Source organism: Aedes aegypti, chromosome 2, assembly GCF_002204515.2.
Source record: "Aedes aegypti strain LVP_AGWG chromosome 2, AaegL5.0 Primary Assembly, whole genome shotgun sequence".
Lineage (NCBI taxonomy): Eukaryota > Metazoa > Arthropoda > Insecta > Diptera > Culicidae > Aedes > Aedes aegypti.
The window spans coordinates 213911752-213932004 of record NC_035108.1 but is presented as its reverse complement, the minus strand read 5'-3'; the positions used below and the strand labels follow the sequence as shown (position 1 = coordinate 213932004).

The window sequence follows — 20253 nt, the reverse complement described above, 5'->3', positions numbered from 1 at the left end:
TCCGTAGCAGCTATCAAATCAATTTTGTTATCATAAATTAAGTCGCATAAGAGTACAAACTAGTTCGCAATAAAATTTACACACTCGCATTACATGTTAGTTTTCATCATATAAAATATGCACGTATATCGCCTCCACTTTTGTACGCATAAGGCCTTTTCGCAACATCTTATATGTGAAACTTTGCGCATTTAAGCATCGCATAACGCAAAAGGTGATTTCGTTATATGTACATTCTGGTTGTCTGGGCTGGTTTCGTCAGTGCCGCAAGCCGTGCAAGTGATTCTTAACAGCCCTGATCTTGAGCCGAGCTTTTGCACGATACATAAATCATGCTGAGTCATGACCCTAAACTCCTGCACGATAACTTGAATAATTGTTTCATAGATTTCAAATTGTTTTCAGATTTCTTCGAAGAATATAGGATTATGGGTGCAATGTCGTATGGATTTGAATTTTTGGTCAACTCAATGCAAAGAAAATCACCCATATTTTTCATTGTAACTTGAAAAAAAAACCTGACTTCAAGCGACAATTTAGTAACCAATATTCAAAAACATTTTTGTTCGGAATACCTACAAATTCATATAAGGTACAGTAGGGGAAGTGTATCATTGTGGTGTGTGGATCATACGTCAATATTAAGCATAAATATTTGAATAACTGTTGAATGTTTTTGCACCATTGCTTCGTTTTAGGTTATATTCTTACGTCCACAATATTACTATTGCAAAACTATTACTACACGTACACTAACACAAGCAAACATGTAAGCTGCAAAAATTGATTAATTTCAAAATTGTTTTCCATCAATCCAAAATCCATTGTATCTCTATCTAAAATCGAATACTATTAGTTTTTTCGACACATGGTGAGCATTTCAGTTCTAATTAAATGAATCACAATGAAAAATATGTAATTTTTATTAATAAATACAGATATATTGTACATGGTACACTTACCCCTACTTTTTAATGAGGTGGGGTAAGTGGATCAAGCATTATTATCATTTATTGGCAGACTGCTTAAAATTGAATGTCCGCAAATATTGTTTTCCATTATTTTTTCTCATTCCCAGCTTAAATTTGTCAAATTGATTATTGAGAATTTGAATTAATCCACCTAAAGGTTTTTTTTAACCTTTTTGGTAAAAACATATATAGAAAATAATAATTTCAAAACTCACACGAAACTTTTCGTGGTTTATCCAAAGTGAGTTGCAAAAGATCAAAATATACTAATTTTCCAATTGAAAGCATATTATCGTACCTTATTTGACCATGTAAAATATTTTAGACAGATGATACAAACATATTCACAAAGAGAAAACAAGGATTTCAGTTTGTTATTCAAAAATGAATATTCTCAAACTACGAGTGTTTTTCGAAAATATCGTTAGGAATAATCCTACAATACTTCTGTATAACTTATGTGTATAAATGGGTGAATTTTCTCCAAATTATTCTAGTTACAATGTTTTTTTGTTATTCGAATTAGTGTAAACTAATGTATACATATTTTTCAATATATTTTGGTTAAATAAAGATACTTTTTAATTTTAAAGTACTAACATGTACCATTACTATCAATAATAACAAGAACAAGAGTAAAATCATTCTTACTATACATAATTACATCACATATGTTTTGAGAACAGATTTTTTTATTGGTGATCCACTTTCTCCACCATGGTGGATCATTCGGCGCAAATTTTTAAGTCCCTCCTACTCAATACACAACAACCATAAAAATCGAAATAATCGATGATTTGAAGTATTTTAGTCTCTCATTTGCTATCCACAGAAAATAGTTTGAATTACATTATTCACGTTAGCTGCACATAACAATGAAGTTGACTATGAATTTTTCTGTATCCACTTACCCCACGGTACCTTAATTTTGTTGTTTTTTTTTGAGTGAGCCATAGAAAGATTCAGTTACAATCTGCTATTACAGAGATATGAATAAAACATTTTTGTATGTTTTTTGTAAACAACCCAATTTTTTTTCACGGGAGTGTAGGTAAAAATAGTTATTTATTAGTGGGAAATAGGACATCCCTCAACTAAAGCAGCTTTTATCCTAGGCCTGCCCAAACTTTTCGAACCGCGGGTAAAATTTTATAAGTAAAATTGGATCAATTTTTATTTGTTTACAAAACAAATAAAAAACATTTTTATAGATCTTCTTTTTCTTCTTCTTATTGGCATTATGCCCTCACTGGGACAGAGCCTGCTTGTCAGCTAAGTGTTCTTATGAGCACTTCCACAGTTATTAACTGAGAGCTTTCTTTGCCAAAGTTGCCATTTTCGCGTTCATTTATCGTGTGGCAGGTTCGATGATACTCTATGCCCAGGGAAGTCAAGAAAATTTCCATTCCGAAAAGATCCTGGACCGACCGGGAATCGAACCCAGACACCTTCAGTATGGATTTGTTTTGTAGCCGCGGACTCTGACCACTTGGCTAAGGATGGCCCTGAATCTATCATAAGTCAATCAGTGCTTGAAAAGTTAGTTTGAAGAAACTGAAGAAAAGTAACCTGCTCGAAACGAGATTTTTTTTTTCGGACCTAAAATAACAAAAAAAAATCGTAATAAAATTCTGCTCCCCTGACCTTTATTATCAGAAAAAAATCTCTATCAAATCTGTGCTCACCCATCATTTTCTATAGCTAAGCTGCGCATCTGAACAAATTTTAAAACAAATCGTAGGGCCCGTTTTGAAGCTGCCCCCTTTTGATGGTATATGTCCACAAATTCAAAGGAAATCTAAAATATTAAAATATTTAAACGGATTTTTATTGGTGGTGATTATAAGAAGAAATCTACCATCAAAATTTGGTTCAAAGTTGGTGTTTATAGTTATTTGTAACTTCAAGGTGGAGTTTGAATAAAACGATCAACAAAATATGGATTTACGCCCCTTAGTAGGTGTAATCATTACCGACACTAATTTTTAATATATCAATTACGCATTTTAACATCATTAAGCATGTTATAATGTTTTCGCTGATACATTGTTCTAACATGCCACAAAAGTCTTTCACAATTGACATATTGATCATAGGCTCAAGTGCTATAAGACAATACGGAGCCAAATTAATCATGTTACCAAATTAGTTTTTATTCAGCAATGTTCTGGATAGTTTGGTGAAGCAACGAACTCACGATTCATATTATTTGACATGCAATTCATGTTGTATATCGAGGCGCAAGACGTCAAAGATTACTTTCGGTCTAGAGTTTTTGAAATTGAAGTGAATTGAAATGAAAGTTTTCAGATAAATCATCAGTTTGTGTATTATTCAAACCCTGTTATGATAGATAAATTGGCAGGTAACCAACATGGCCACAGAACAATTAAAGATTTTCCGGTAACAAAAACTGGAAGTTAAATCTTTTTAAAATTAAATCCCTCTGCATTCCATTACCCCAAATCCCATGAACCTAAAGACCATAACCTCGAGTTCCAGATCCTAGAATGGCGTTACTTCGAATTTCATTATCACAGGGCAATGTCATTCAAGGTAATTATAAATTCGGGATAACAGCATTCAGCATAATGATGCGTTCAGGATGATGAATCTCAGATTAATTACATTAAATGAATTTCGGAATTATTGGGTAGAATTTTTTTAAGAGAGGTTTCATTTGAGTATTGATTTTGAAGAAAAAAAATGTTAAATTAAGCTCTGCAAGTGTTATGATTTCAAAACCAATGAATTCAAACATTATTGAACATTTTTTAAACGTTTTTCAAGTATTGAGACTTACTCTTCAAGAGTTGGCTTGAGAGTGTATTTATCCAGGACTCTTACGTGTTTGTAGGATAAAAAACAGGAAATTCACAAGTAAAATCAAAGATATTTTTAAAAATCCTAATGTTGTAATGTATGCTACAAATAATTACGAAAATATTGATAGTGGTCTAGAGTGCCATAATTTGGACAATAGTGCATTACTCAGCAATTGAACATGATATAAACATGCCCAACCGAATTCGCGATATCCTTCGATACTCGATATATATACGCCAAACAAGCGTTCATTACTCGCCCCGCAAGAGCAAGCTACGCGATCAATAGATCAAACACTATTTACGACTCGCGGCACTTTTTATTTTCACTACGCATGTTTGATCCTGCCCTTATCGCCCGCCCCTGCAGGAGGAAGCAAAAAGGCCGAAGGATCAAACACTACTCAAACTCCGCCCAGAGGTTACAAATAACTCAAAACACTTACTTTGATTTTTTTTCAATAGTTTATTTCTTCTAATCACCACGGCCAATAAAAAATTGTATAGGGTAGATGTACCAATAGTGGAGGTACTAAGCACGATTGAACTTCATTTAAACGCCCAAATTCAAGATGCGCAATTAATGTACATGTTAATGTTGTAACGCGAAGTAAAGACCATTGGCTTAATGAGAAAAATGATTTCATCGTAGTAATCCACGGCATGTCAGTGAAAATCAGGCGGAAATCTGTACGCCCAATGCTAAAATCGGTTTGTTCGATTGAATGGCGGTACTCGAGCAAAGCTTGAGATCATATTGATGTTTGATCATATTAAATTGAAACATTAACAAACATTGAAAATGGTAGCAGAACTAAAACAAAACATGATGTCGAATACGTTGATGTTAATTTGATATCAAATTATGATATCAACGTGTTCTCGACTTGCTTTCTTTTTTATGTTGGTCTTTGCGCACTACCCGAATGTGAAAACGTCGAATGATTTATTTATTTATTTATTTGTTTGTTTCTCACCTTCATCGGACGTAAAGTCCTTATAAAGCCTGGCAGGGAAAAGCCTATTTGAGTTGGCCACATCGTTTGACTTGCTCAAATAGGCATAAAACCCCACATCTTTTAAAGAGAAAAAAAAATACAAATACAACATAAAACTAAGAACAAATAACTTACTGTACAACAAACAATCAATCAATCAATTTTGCACAATAAAAAGTATAAGAACATTGTAATTCGATGAATTTTTCGGTGTTTCGTTTACGGTTCATTTCCCGAAGCCTTCGTTTGAAACGTTCAGCAGAAGCGTTCAAGTCGAACAACTCGTACACTCCGTTAAACGTTGCTGCATAAATCTTATAGGATCATGTGAGCTATAGCCTATGTTTCTGGATTCCAACATTAGGAAACCACGTTGTCGTAGCACCCGCGTTGGAGCATATACAGTGCCCGAAATTCCTATAAGCGCATGACCATTTTTCACCGGCACATGTAGTATGAAAGTCCAATACTTCAATAAATCATCTCTGCTTTTAGGTATTCGGATAATATGATATTTCTACCAACTACTAAGACTTTTCTTTCAAACAGTTTGGAATGAAGAGGAAAAAACGGGATTTGAGTATGGAAATTCTTATAAGCGCACCTTTATTTTCAGATCATAAAAAATCATATCACAAGAACACAACAACTTTAGTACTTGGTTTGTTTACCTTTTTTCAGAATTGTTTCATAAATTCGAATCGACGAGGTTCTGCAGCATTGTCAAAGGAATTTTACGCCACTCCTCTCTAACAGCTGCTTCCAGCTCTCGAACTGATCCGAACTGCCGTCCTCCACTGTAAACCCGTCTTGCGAGGATTCCCCAAAGATTTTCGATTGGGTTTAGGTCCGGACTCCGCGCTGGCCAATCCATAACTGGGATGTCCCGCTCCAAAAACCATTGTTTGGAGGCCTTGCTGACATGGATCGCAGCGTTATCTTGTTGAAAAACAAATTCGTTTTCCATCACATCCTCCGTAAATGGGATCAAAACACTGTCCAGAAGCTCAACATAGTTTTCGGACTTCATTCTGGTAGTAATTGTTGCAATCGGGGTTTTACCTCTACGTGAAAATGCAGCCCAGACCATCAAACTTCCTCCACCGAAATTTCTGCTCAGCTTCACTTGCGGATCCTTCCGAAGATCGTGCCAATAATACGCGCAGCAGTCAGGACCATCAAGATTAAACTTCTTCTCGTCGGAAAAAATCACGTTGTTCCATTCCCGCTTCCAAGACATATGGTTTCTGGCAAAATCCAGTCTTGCCTGAACATGCCTCGGAGTAAGGTTGGGTTTTTTGGCCTTTTTCGTGTACACCATGTGTCCAGATCCACGTAGTATTTGAGATACTCGCCTTGTTGTGATGGAAAGACCCAATTCCTTCTTAATACCGGATGAATCCAGCTATCCGGCTTCACCAAGCTGGATAATTCGGTTCCTCTCACGGTTGGTGATCTTGGAGTTGCCCTTGTTTTTCTTCCGGATGCCGTAATTCTCACCTTTCTTCAGGAAATTTCGCACGACCGTCTCTCCTCTACCGATCCTCTTGGCGATTGCACGGTTACTTTGGCCAACATCCTTCAATTCAAGGATTAATCTTCGCTCCGTTTCGTCCAAGAACTTTCCTTTCGGCATCTTGAAAACTGTCAACAAACAACACTGTGCACGAATCGCAAAACTTTCCGCACGCATCCGTTTACATCGGCAGCAAAAGAAAATGACAAGTTTTTGTAGTGTGAGTGAAGCAAACACAAATGGCGTTAGCTTGGACACTGTGCGCTTATAGGAATTTCCTGGCCAAAAAATGATATTTTTATTTCACAAAATCGAAAAATTATTAATTTTGACTGTCTTTCATACAACCAAGTGGAAATATAGTAAATATCATTTTAGTAACAGATCGTCAATGTTTTATGTAATAACTAGTCGCAAATGTTGAAAAATGCGTGTGCGCTTATAGGAATTTCGGCCACTGTATATTGATGCGGTTCAGTATTTCAGGAGAGTCCAACTCTCCTAACGGATTTCAAGTCCGTATATACTGCATCTATTTGCGACCCAGAGTCCAAGTTACATAAGCAGAATGAAACAAACTGGACAAGATTTGTGGCAGTTGATCTTTTAGGAAAAAAAAAACCATGTTGATCTGGGGTGATGTAGTTTTTGCAAGAAGCAAACACATGTCATTCATGATAATCTCGAAAATCTTGGAGCAGGCACACAGTGATGTCAAACATTTCAGACAACTTCCAACTGGTAGGAAATTTGCAATGTCGCAATGAGGCATTGAATATCGATGTCAACGGTTGGATCAAGGCATCGCTGCACTTCTTGAAAATGCACGACGGAATTCCGTCTGAGCTGACATAAGAGAGCTCAAGCTTCAAGATTGCAGTCTGCACATGTTCGGTGATTACAAAATCCAAGCGAGCATTTCGGGTGGTTAATTTACCGTTGAAAAGGTACTCGATGAACAATTATGAGAGTTTGACGTCGGCTTTTCTATGTTTGAGCCCTCTAACGTTACTACCTGTAGCAATTTCCCTAGAGACTCTGCTCTGAACTCTGAAAACTTACGCTGGCACTACTCTATTATTTCCTCCAAAGAGTATGGGGTTTTTTCAAGAAAATCTTCCAATCTGCCGATTTTTTAGTGATTCTTTCAACCGTTTCATTATGTCATCAAGTATTGAAGAATATATAAATATATAGCAAAACATGGAGTATTAATATAATTACAACAAATATTATAAAGCATTACAAGCAAAATTTTGCAGAAAATCACATTTTTTAAGTTTCGTCTAGAAATTCAATGATTTGTTATTCTAACAAAAAAGTTATTCTAAAAGTTATGTTTACTTACACTCCACATAAAAAATTTATAAGGTCGGTTCCAAAAAGTCACATTTTTATAATCAATTTTTGAAGCTCTGTCAAATAGATCTGCAATTATGAAGAGTACCATTTTTTGCTACAGTTGCTTTATTAGGTATAGAAAGTTTCCTAATAAAAAATAATTGTATCTTTTTAACGGGTTGATATTGCTATTAAAATGTAGAAAAAAAAAATAAAAATTTTGTTTTTTGGTTTTGTAATGTGTTTTTAAATGCTAGTTTTTGGTCTTGAGAATTGTGGCAAAGAATACATTAGCACAAACGCAAAACATTTTTCTTGAAATTATATACATTCCATTTTTTTCTGGAGGTGTGCAAAATTTTCATCGTCATCTGTTAGAAATGTGAAAAATTATCATACAAAACGTAATTTTATTAGAACTACCACTTAATTGTTTATAAATATATTGTTAGTTATTTCTAATCATAAAATTGCTTCAAACGTTTGGAGAACTTCCTGCAGAAAAGCTTGTTGGGAACTTTGGAGTATTTTCTTGGGTTGTCTTTAGAAAAACTTTAAGGTCAAATTTTAGAAATATCCTTACATAAATGTCTGTTAGGATTCTCTGAGGAATTCTAATGGAAATTGTATCCCTGTTTGATTACTTTTTGTAAAATTAAAAAACCTCTCGACCGGCGGGACTCGAACCCACGACTCTCGGCTTAGTCTTGCTGAATAGCTGCGCGTTTACCTCTACGGCTATCTTGGCCCCATACTATCCCAACTTGACAATTTACTGAATCTTTTACATTTATGGGTGCACAATCTAATAAATCAAAAGAAATATACACGGGTAAAAATGCGGCACTCTAAAACGGGAGAAAAAGTCATGACTTCGGGAGGAAGGTGTGTTTTCATGTTATGAAAATACACCATGACCAGAAGTCATGAAATCATGAAGCATTTTACCGTAACGCCGGCTGTACGTTACGTTTTCTATTTTTAGCCAAGAAAAATGTCAATTTAAATCATCAAATTATGAAGCATGTATGCTGGAACCATGAATAAAATTCATGGAAACATAAGCACTATTCATGAATTTAGTCATCTGTCATTTATGATTTCGATTTTGGTGCTGAAAAGTAACAAATTGAGTCATGAAATCATGACGCAGGATCCCTGAATCATGAACTCATTTCATGAAAACAGGCATTATACGTCAATTAAGATCCAAGTTTATAGTTGCCATTTGTAAACAAATAAAATGAAGATTAAAATAGTTACGATTTTTGTGCCGGTAGTTTCGTAATAAACCGTGAAAACATTCCAAAAACGTCAACATAACGAGTGCCACATCTTCAGCAGGAACGCTTACATTCGTTGGTTGGGTTTGTACGCAAAATGTTGTTTCGAGCATCAATTGAATTGGCAAATGGTCCCTGGGCTCACAAAATGCTGGTGGATTACATGAGTGATGGAACACTTTTTAACGACGTGGATGTTGAAAGTGGAACTGGAACATTCGGCCACCGAAGGACTTTTGTGAGCTGCTCTGTTATGAGATGTGAGGAATGCATCACTTCCAAACAGTTAAAATCGCCGACGAGCTAGTCAAGCAAAATCTTTGCTCAAAGTCAAACATTACCCGGTTCTGCATAGTCAGGAAGAAGTAAGTACATTTTGGAACAATGTGAGAAATCACGGAAATTTTGCCAAGAATGTCATCGATATGATGACATGGTTTCGAAGAACTTAAACTTTTTCAAAAACAAAACTTTTTTATAATTTCATTAGAAAACATCACCGATCGCCATGAGACACGTTGACTAAGGTGAAGAAAATGACAGCTAGATTTGTGTAACGCCCTGAGCATACAAATTCTTGCATAATAGTCACGATTTCATGACTTTAAGTCATGACATCATGAAACATAAAATTTTATGAATTCATGACTTTTTGTTCATGATTCCGGCAACGGATTTTTTTCCGTGTAGTTTTTGGACTTTTTTTTCTCATACGCAATGTTCGACCAAACAGCTCCTGACTATGGAATAGAAAAATAAAATATCTGAATGAATATTACAGCCTTTCGCAATGTCAATTTTGAAACTGGGTGATTATTTCAGTCCCTAAATCTAAACCTCCAATGTGCATCCGACTCGCGATGTCACTGCACATTAACAACGAAGCGGTGCGTTTGAGCTTGAAATTCGATTTATGCCCGCAGCCGGAAACGCTCAATTGCTTATGCCGCAGCTCTTTTTTGTTTATTTATTTGGATCACATTTTACTACTGAGTACCTTTCGCGTAGCATCGTATCACTTGTTGATGGTTTTAGTTTTGAATGGTCGGTCGCGTGCTGAATCGTTTGTGTATTTTGTCGAAAATGTGATTTGTTTTTTAATTTGTATAGTTTTTGTTCATTAAAGTCGCAAAAATGAGGTAAGTTACACAAATGTGCCTGCTCTCCGAACACTTACAAATTCAATGGAATGGAGCAGTTTTGTCTACCAACATTGCAATCACATAATGTTAAACCGCCATGCAAAGTATCAGCAAACGAGCTCTCAACTTGCTACTCAACACAAAAGCCTGTCGCTTGGTTTGTAATCTGCATGAATATTCAAATACTGCCGGAAGTATGACGTTTGATTTACGCTTATAAATCTCTCGATCCGTAAACGTCCCTCGCCAAGATCCTACTGGAGGTACAAAGCCAGGCGTGCATTGGCATTGGTATGGATAAACCAGCGTCAGGAACCTCCTCATGCATGCACATTGCCATTCCGCTTCCCATCCAAAAGATAGCCACCACTTCGTCGATGCTTTACACAAGATTGCATGCGTTTACATCCGATGCTCGGATGTGCGTATTCTATAATTCAACTGCTAGCGCCATTTATGATTAGGCCGATCCCATTGTTGGAACAAGTAGACCTGGTGGTTGGCGTATTATTTGGAAGAAATATTGATCGAACGTTATTCTGGAATAGCTGAAATAGGAATCGACAAAAATAGGGGAGATATGAATAAATTGGAGATAAGACAATACAAATAATCTACTCCCAAAATTTTCAAATTACAATAAACTTTTTTTTTGTTTATCGTTTGTTTAACAATCTTGGCTTAAGAATTTACTGCATGCTTTATGCAGTAAATTGATTGATTGTCAAAGTGACATCTTCGATTCATATGATCCCGTAAACCGGAAGAGGATTGATCAGTATTTTAGAACAAAAAATGTTATGATTAAGATTGCAGACATTGTCAAACAAATTTAACAATAAGTACTTCACCAATCCTTTCCTATTTCATTGATTTTTAACACTTCAGTCGTCGCGCTGTTGTATTTTGTACAACACTGCTGAAAAAACCTCGCTTTACGTTCACAACAGCAGCGCGGTGGTTCTGACGGTGGCAAACCGCGCGACGACTGAAAGGTTAAGAAAACAACATTCAACAATTAATAAAATAACATCAAGAATCAAAAATTGGAATTGTTTGATGAAATTGATTACCATCAGGGATTGAATTCTAAGAAGAGAGTTTTGCCTTACTCATCGCTCTCTGTAACAATCATGATCCGGAACACATCATGAGTGTCTGTATATCGTCTAATGGTGCAGCTCTTATCATATCGGGGGATAACAGTAAATAACAAGAACATCTAAAAAGCTCCAAATTTCGGGCACTATTGCTATATGATGATCGAGGATTATGTATCATACCAGTACGGCGGCATCCACACATTACGTAACGCTCTAGGGGGAGGGGGGGGAGTAGTCTCAAGCGTTACGGCTCATAAACAAATTTTAATTTTTTCATACAAAAAGCGTTACGGAGGGGAGGAGGGTTTCAAAAATTTGCAATTTTAGCGTTACGTAATAAATGGACGCTGCCTAACGTAATACACCTACCTCCAATGGTGCTCTCTTTGGGGCTCTCCTTCGCTGCTGCTATTTATCTGAGAGAGAGGAGACAGCTGACTTAGATTGCGAACTCCCAAAAGTCAAGGGAACCTGTAATCAACTGTCACTGGAAAACCGCACATTCGAAAGGCAGAGCGTGAAAACCCGTCAAAATTTGGCCTAACTAAAACTGGATGTGATTGAAAATTCAGGTTGTTTTCCTGTGCTCTCGCATATAAAATTGTTGAATATTTAAATATTGTCGATTGGACTCAAATTGATATTGATTTATTTTAATTTTTTGATCTTCTCGATAACAAATCGGATGTGAAAATGGTTTTAACCCAGTTCGTGCTCTCCGAACCATTGTGCACAACCCAAACATGAGAAGAAGAAATCAAAGAAGCCAAGAAAACAAGCCAGTTGTCAGTGAGCTGTCTCCTCTCTCTCAGCTATTTATCGACCTTGCTCGATGTTTTTCTCCGCTTGCTTTGATCGTGCTTCAAAATCAATTGAGCACGAAAACGGCAATGCTTTTTACCTGGAAGGGAGGTACAGATACTACACACGAAATATTGAACAACACTTTTCCATATTGCAAGATAACTGCCGCTCACCAACGACAATCAAGGCAGGCTTGGGAAAACTCGCTAGTTTTCTTTTGTTGTGTACCTTCGACCTTTCTGGACAAACGTGGAAAAAGGGACCATAATGTTATGTGCATTTAATTTTAATTTTGATTGGAAAAGAGTAAAAAGATGCGTGTTTCAGTACTTTATATTCGATCAAATTAAAAGATTCTATCGTGGCATTGCTTTTGGGTGTGCAGGAATTGATTTTCAACTGATTGTTGTCAACGTTGTAGAAATGCAAAAATATGTTTTGATCAATTACGCGCTTTTCCATGTTTGTCGATTCTTTAAGATCTGGGCTCACAGTGACAGTTCGTGACAGCAGAATCTCGGCTCACTATGACGTACATAAATTTTGTATCGGTTTCTCCCTCCCAGCTGTTTACCATTTAACATAAATGCTTAAGAGTAAAGTATTACTTTATTCAAAATTAGTCCTCTAAATCTAAAAAAGGTGCCAAACTCATGATTAGTAAATAATACAATTTAATTGTTAAAATTAACTTGAATTGACGTATTTTACATCTAAATGTAGACAATTTCCTCTGATATAAACACATTTCTCGATTACTTTTTCATATCGACGTAAGTAACTTCCATACGGTTTTGAGAAAATTAATTCAGAAGAATAACAACCTGTCTTCCAAAACTGTTTTAAAATGAATCACCTTTTTAACATTTTTTTCGTTATGTACATTGCTTAAATTTTGGCATACAATTAGCTCGCGTTCAAAAACTATAGAGTTCCTATTATTTCACACAAGAATTTTTATGACTAAATGATAAGCCGTTTTATTCAGTTACTTGCGACGTTTTTCTACCAGTGTAAAGTCGACTCAAGTAGTGTATTGTTTTGATTCGTGGTTACGTCACTTTGTCTCTCCGTCTCAGCGGAGCGGCGAAAGTAGTGGTTAGTTTGCGAAAGTTGAAAATCTTACTTTCGTCGTTTTGTAAATCCGAAAATTAAACGTTCTAAATGTGAAAATCGAGTTGGTTCAGAGGGAAACGCGTGGAATTTCGTCTGCGAAACACGTAGGATCGATAAAGTAAGTTTGTATACTTTTTTGACTTGAGTCAATATGAATAAGTTTTCGAGATTTTTGAAAATACAGTGGGATTCCGTTTTTGGCATGCTCCATTTTTGGTACCCTCCATTTTTGGCAACAAAATGGATCCGTTTTTGGCAACATTTTTTATTATCATCAAAATTTGTTTTTTTTTTATAAACATCATTGTGTCTTTTGTTTCAGTTATTCGAAAAGCAAATCAGCTATACGCTAACCGCATTCCAGAGCTCAACTATTGTCGTTATTCCCTCAAATAGTACCAGCTGCTAGAAGGACCGTATGTGCTCATTTAATTCTAGATGGTCGTGTGCTCGCGACATTTTATGGAGTCATTATCTCTCTCAGTAGATACTCATAGATACAACTAGAATTCCAACTTCTTTTTTCAGGCATTCACGCTGCTTGACCTGCTCACTTTAGTATGCCAGTAGATGATACAACTAATAAAAATATTTTTTCTTCAGAATTGCAAAAGCTCGGTTGAACAAAGCACAAGCATTGACACAAAAGCAACAAATAGTTAATGACTCAAACAGAGTTTCTATCAAACGTTTCGTCTCGCCTCTCCAGTTCACTGTTCTTTTTATTGTTAAATTACATGCATTGCGTGTGTTAAAGCATACCACAACAATAGCGACAAACCAAGCAAAAAGACGTGTCTCTTATTTCTTTATGAAATTTTATGAAGTAAATTGCGTATTTCTAGTAAATTCGTATTCAAATGAATTTATAAGGAGCCGCATGAAATAATCAAAATTTTCCTTACGAGATCCTGATGATCCCTAGCTGGATCTAGGAGTTTTCTAACTGGATTCTGGACTATCCTTACGGGATCCTATATTCTTATAATGGCTTCTCAGAATTTTCAGTATATTCTTGAAAATACAAAGCGAAATCTGGATATTCATATCGGGTATTAGAGGTTTCTTGTGGGGTTCTGAGAAAAACCTAGAATTAGTTATTATAGATGCTGTGCGAAATATTTCGATTCCTTGTAACCTCTTAAGATTTCTTAGGCGTTATGTGAATTTCAAGCGGAATACGGTGGATTTTTAGTTGTATTTTTAATATTTCCAGCAAGTTCTTGAGGATTCTAAATATTTTTCCAGCGGAATTTTGAAATTGTTAGTGGTAGTCGAAATCGCAGCGGAATCTTTAAATTCTAAGCGATGTCCGCTAAATTCTAAATTCCTAGCAAGCTCTTGGATAGATGTCAATTACTATCTAACTCCTAGGCAAGATCCTGAGGATTCAAAGTAAAATTCTGTGGATTACTGGTGTCTACTTCAGAGTTCTAGCTGGTTCCTGTGTCCTCTTGGGGTTTCATAGCGGGATCCTGCGAATTTCTATTTAATTCATATGGTTGATTTATAACATACAAGCTCAACTTCTAAAGAACAATTAAAAATAATTTCCAATTGAAATGATGAGAAGCTTATTTTAAATAATGGGCCACAGTTAAGTGGTGCTCATGAGGCTTGTAAGCCTCATATTGAGCATCACTGATCTATATTATTTTGTGTTATTATTTCTAGAGGACTGTTTTATTTCCATAGAAAATCCTTTTTAAGCTAATTGTGACTTGACATTTGCCTACTTACGGAAATGCAAAGGCACAGAAACAAAATCCTTTCTACTTGACTTAGTGACCCTATGGAATAACTATAGCCACAGGAACGTTCCGGAATTTCTCTGTCCAGTTCAAACACTAGATATGTGTAAGAGTATACTGTCAAAACATATTTAAATTCGTAGTATTTACTGAAGGGTGAGAGTTCCACTTTTTTTTTGTTCTTTCAGGTTTCTAGGGGTTAATTTGTTGGAGGTTTTTACCATATTTAAAAACAATTAAAACATCAATAGTTCTTGTAGATAAAACTCAAGAGTTTGTAACATTGCGTTGCGTGGTAACGGAGTATTTCGTAGATTGCATACTAAAAACTGTCATGTTAGTTACTTTTTGCAATTTCTCATCGTAATAGGCTGTTTTTCATCACGCCAAACCGTCATGGAATGGCCTTCTTTCCCGCATTGTCGTATGAGTCTGTTGCCTTACTGAAAAGAGTTTGGTAATGACTCATTGCGCAACGCATTTGAGTTGCGTAATGGTTCATTACGCAACGCTTTTCAATAACGTAATGAAGCACATGTGATTTATGTTAATATCATTCTTATGAGAGGTTCTATTAATTTTTGTTCAGGATTTGTGTAATTATCATTATTAGTACTAAGAGCTGTGGAATATTTTCCTCTCCTACCTAATCCGCTCCGCCGTTATTTGCACTGGACTCGGAACAGACGATATTGCAGCCGAGGTACTGGGCATTGTCCATGCCTTTTCAGAACAGAAATATCTACCTTAGAATCAATCACTCTTATTCCAATTGCTCATGAAAAACATTTTTGGATGAAATAGTTATCCAATCGGAGTTCAGAGATGAAAAGACATACAAATTTCCAATGCTGGCCACGCCCATCTCCTCCGTTACTAGGAAAGGAAAGGAAAATGATGATATGACACCTACTTGAAGAGAGGCCAGCGATTCACCGACGCCCTCATAGATGTCAAGAAGTTGGATGATGGAAAGAGTAATGGTCTAGGATTCTCTATAAGCGAGTGATGCTACCGGATTGAAATTTAGTGTATAATTTATGTAATTCGGTGTAAGTTTGAATTCAATGTTTGAATCATCGTTGGGAGTAACGCAACTAAGAAAGTTAATGTCACTCCATGCGAGTTCGTCTTCTAGGGATGGGACACAGGTGTTTCCTAGCTAAAAAGTTCAGTACCGGACAGCATCCAGTGTCGATAAATTAAGCAATCATGGTCCTTAAGATGGTGTGTTAGAAGACAAACAGGCTGATATGGAGAGCAATGTTTGCATAGAATATCCATCCATGAAATATGCACAATTTTTGGTAAACTAAAAATGATTGAAAAATGATAAAAAGTTGAAGAATTATCTTTAATTTAAACATAATTAAAAATGATTTTTATAATGGAAATCTAATTTGAGTCACGCAATCATGATCTAATAAAATAATAATTTGTAAGTGGGAATGTGACTCTATGACCCTACTCGAACGCCACTCCCCGAATGCCATTACCCCTAACGCCATTACCCCGAATGGGTTATTACTCCGAACGCCACTACTCAGAATGGGTCACTATCTCGAATGCCATTACCCCGAATCCATTACATTTTGAGACTATTTCTAATAAGAAGGTGGGGAGAAAATTGTAAGATTCCTTATGAGTATTAAATAACAATGATTTTTTCAAATATTAAGAGATAAAAAAGTAGCTAGATTTTCATAAAACAAGTTTTACATACTACCTAAGTTTTGTTTGGGTCTGTCCTCTAATTTTGATGAGATTAACACAGCTACACTGCAATGCTCTGAAGAACAGCCTTTTTCAAAAATAAAGAGTGAATTTATTATAAAAAGGATAGCTATGATATGCACAAAATAAGGATGTAATACGTTTCGTTTTAAACGCTGCTACCCACATCCTTCACTCAATTTTTTTTAGATGTCAACTACAGGCATTGAGATCTTCTAAAAGATTTTGTTTCATAAACGATTGTAATAAAAGGTTACCCTGATAGTATCGCTGAAAGTGTTATATTATGAAACCCGTTTAAAGATTAACCTAATAGGCAATCTTTCCGTGGTGGCATAGAAACGCTAATACTTGTACAATATATGTTAGAAAAACCGCGGCCTCTGATCACCGTTACAGTAATACTTTCGTTCGTTTGTGAGATCATTCAGCAGAATTTCGATAAGATAACCACAAAAATAGTTGTGTTTGATTCAATACAGTGAATAAATGATGATGGCAGAAAAGTGGTGAGCAGAACTGACTGTTTTAATGCAAGAAAATAAAATAATGGGAAATTCCTGATTAGAATTAACAGGATTAACTTCAATTAATGCCTTAAAGATATCCTACTTTGAAAAGAATTAGCTGTTCCATATGGAAATATTAGTGCCTAGCTTATCCAGAATTTAGAAAATTTAAAAGAACAGCCTATTTCAGAAAGAAGGCCAAATTTCTGGCTTGCAGCTATGACGTGAATAATCACTGTAACAGCGTGACGCTCTCGCACAACCTGTATTAATAACATAGGAAAATCTTTGTTAAAACAAAATTGGAATATTAACATCACCAGGAAGTCCAAATACCGGCAAGCACGCAGCTGTTCCATATTGAGGGTATGGGTTAGAATTCCTCCGATGGTGGAATTATTGCACTGAGTAGTTTTTTGACGTCCCTGGGCATAGAGGCACATGTACTAGAATGGTAAATTGACAAGGAAAGCTCTCAGTCAATAAAAGGCTTATTGTATTATTTATTAAAAGTCCATTCACAAATTTCGTAACGCTGAAAGGGGCAAAAAATTGTTGAGGATGGTTGTCCTCAAAATGTTACAGCCCATACACAACATGTAGAATTTACATACGAAAAGTGGTACGAGGGGTTGGGTAGATGTCAAAAGTGGCAATTTTTGGCGTTATGAAATTTGTGAATGAACCCTTAAACTGCGAAAGTGCCCACTGAGCTGATAAACAGGCACTGTCTCAGAAAAAATGAGAAGAAGATAGTTGCCAACAAGATATTTCGAAAGAGTAGCCTTACATATAAAAGAAGGGGAGATGGAGCCGTGAATGTTTTTCGCACCATATTTGAACTAAATGTGGACAAACTTACTCTTCTTATGATTGACGACATGAAATTAATGAAAACTACAGTTTTGGTCAAGCACACAATTTCCTCCATTTATGTACAGCTTGATATGTTGATTGATATCTTTGTAATTTTTGCACCAGTGTCTCAAAATATATTCGTTTTTATTAGTATCATCGCTCCTGCTATCTAACATGCAATATAAATAAGAAGACTTAACATTCAGAACAATACCAGTGTGCTGTTTTGCATCATATATGAAGATCGTTTTTTGACAAACGTCTTACATACTAAATATAACTCTAATTACTCTTGGAAATGCAAATGTATTGAATTGGCGATGGAATAAGATTCCTGGAGTGAGAAGACTCAATAATGTACAGACTTCAAGACATTTTAAGACTGTGTCCGGTATTGGAGGCAACTTTCTATAATTGGTCAATTTGGTACTATATTACATCATCAAAATGCAATGTCAAAATTTGTATTTTGATTTTGAAATTTATTTTTTCTGCGTTACAACAATTATAATATATATTATAAATGGGTAACAAGATCGCTTAAAATCAATATTTTTTAATTATGAATTTGGCGGCTTAGTTGTCCGGTACTGGGGGATCTCTCCCTACACTTCATTGCCCTTTCTAGAGTGGGCCAACTTGTTAGAATCATCTGTGCAAGAGGTTTTGGTGAATGTTATGGAGATAAAAATCTTTTGACCATGGTTTTATGACTGTTGGTTTATAACACCATGAAAGTATTCTGCAGGCGATTGTTTTGTTTACAGATTTTTGGTTTTTTTTTCGTTATAATCGTTATAAGTATATAGTAATACCAACAAACTGCAAATACACCTCGAAAGTGCCTTATAAAACTTAAATTGTTACTAGGATAGGCTTTCGTTTCCATTCAATTTCATTATGATACTCGGTTGAATCAACTCATTAACCACCTTTGTTTAATGACATTTCATGTAGACAGGCCGTTTGTAACATGAGGCTACCAAAGTGAATTGAGATAACGCAAACAACGTCCGAATCAATAACGAACAATGGACACTCTCTTCATTATTCCCCATCTACGTAAATTTTGTTCGAAAGTAGGCTTCCGCCATAAATGACCATCGAGGCTGGTTATGGGAGGGGATGTCACATTATCCAGACTGGCTTGTGCTTATAAAACAGTAATGCTAATGTAAATGATAGTATAAATAACGTTATGATAATTGTTGAATGAGGAACTTGGTTATACTTGAGGTAACAGAGAACAGGCGCGGTATATCATTTGAAATGTCATGAAGATATAATTTATTAAATGTGCACAACAACAGCAATGCATCATGTGACTTAAAGGCTTTGAGGTAAAATGTCCACACCATCAATTTAACGATAAATAATTGAAGGAATCATGTTTTCAGGTACATTGTACGATTGAAACAAACCTTCTCTATTTTTGCTCTTTTTCAGGGTCAAACGGAAGTTCGGAAGCAAGATGTATGAAAGCTCTTGCTCATATCAAACGGCACTGGACCTAAAACGGGCAGCTTCCCCGTTGATAACACATCAGGTCAAATCGGAGGATTGCCTTGGTCTAACGCAATGTGCTACCGATTGGGGCTCCTATCGATTTCACCAGTCAACGTTCGAGCAATTGAAGCAAAGTGTGGAGAAAGCGAAGGCGGCCCTTCAGGATAGAACCGTTTTTCTGGGAAGCTCCAGTGCATTCAGGTAAGCTTCCAATTGATTTACTATTTAGTATCAAAGGCTATGATAGTCATACTGACATACATTCTTAATGTTTCTGCTTTTTTTCAGTGACATATACTCCTCCCCACGGTTAACAGAATCTCTGGAAAACGTGATATCGCATAGTACTGCCAATAGTAGTAACAATGCGGAAAATAACTCAAGCAACAACAACGCAAGTGGAACCTCGAGTAACAGTCTTAACAATTCCAGTGCAAGTGCGAACAATGCAAGTGGTGGGAGTAGTGGAACTAGTGGCGGGAGTGGAAGTGGCTCCAGTAGTGGTATTAGCGTGATCAATGCAACCTCCTTGGTCTCACCTAGCAATTTGCTGGTGAGCAATGGTCTTACTTCCCAACGACATCGAAGTGATTTATTAGGGACAGGTAACTTGAATCTCGTGTCGTCAACTCAGTCTCCGACCACCACTTCGACTCCATCGTCGATTTTGTCCCAAAACCTGGAATCACCATCGCTGGACGTCAAATCGAGACAAGGTAAGTGAAACTCTAACGACGAATATCGTTTCTTTCCGTTCTCACCATGCGAAGTACGAGAGCCCTGGTGAAAAACTGAA

The 20253-nt window shown here is 36.1% G+C and overlaps 1 protein-coding gene across 2 annotated transcripts in view; it reads left to right on the top strand.

Annotated features, from left to right (window-relative positions):
* LOC5568335 (DNA-binding protein D-ETS-3) overlaps window positions 1-20253 on the top strand; it is a 306381-nt gene that overhangs the window by 11114 nt on the left and 275014 nt on the right. Inside the window, exons 1-3 of one of the 2 annotated variants that reach the window (XM_021843916.1) lie at window positions 9959-10073; window positions 19398-19658; window positions 19746-20173. In XM_021843916.1, coding sequence (XP_021699608.1) covers window positions 10069-10073; window positions 19398-19658; window positions 19746-20173 — 694 coding nt within the window. In that variant the 5' untranslated portion in view covers window positions 9959-10068. Of the gene's footprint in view, window positions 1-9958; window positions 10074-19397; window positions 19659-19745; window positions 20174-20253 lie in introns of those variants that run through there. The other variant, XM_021843918.1, reaches the window with a different exon arrangement.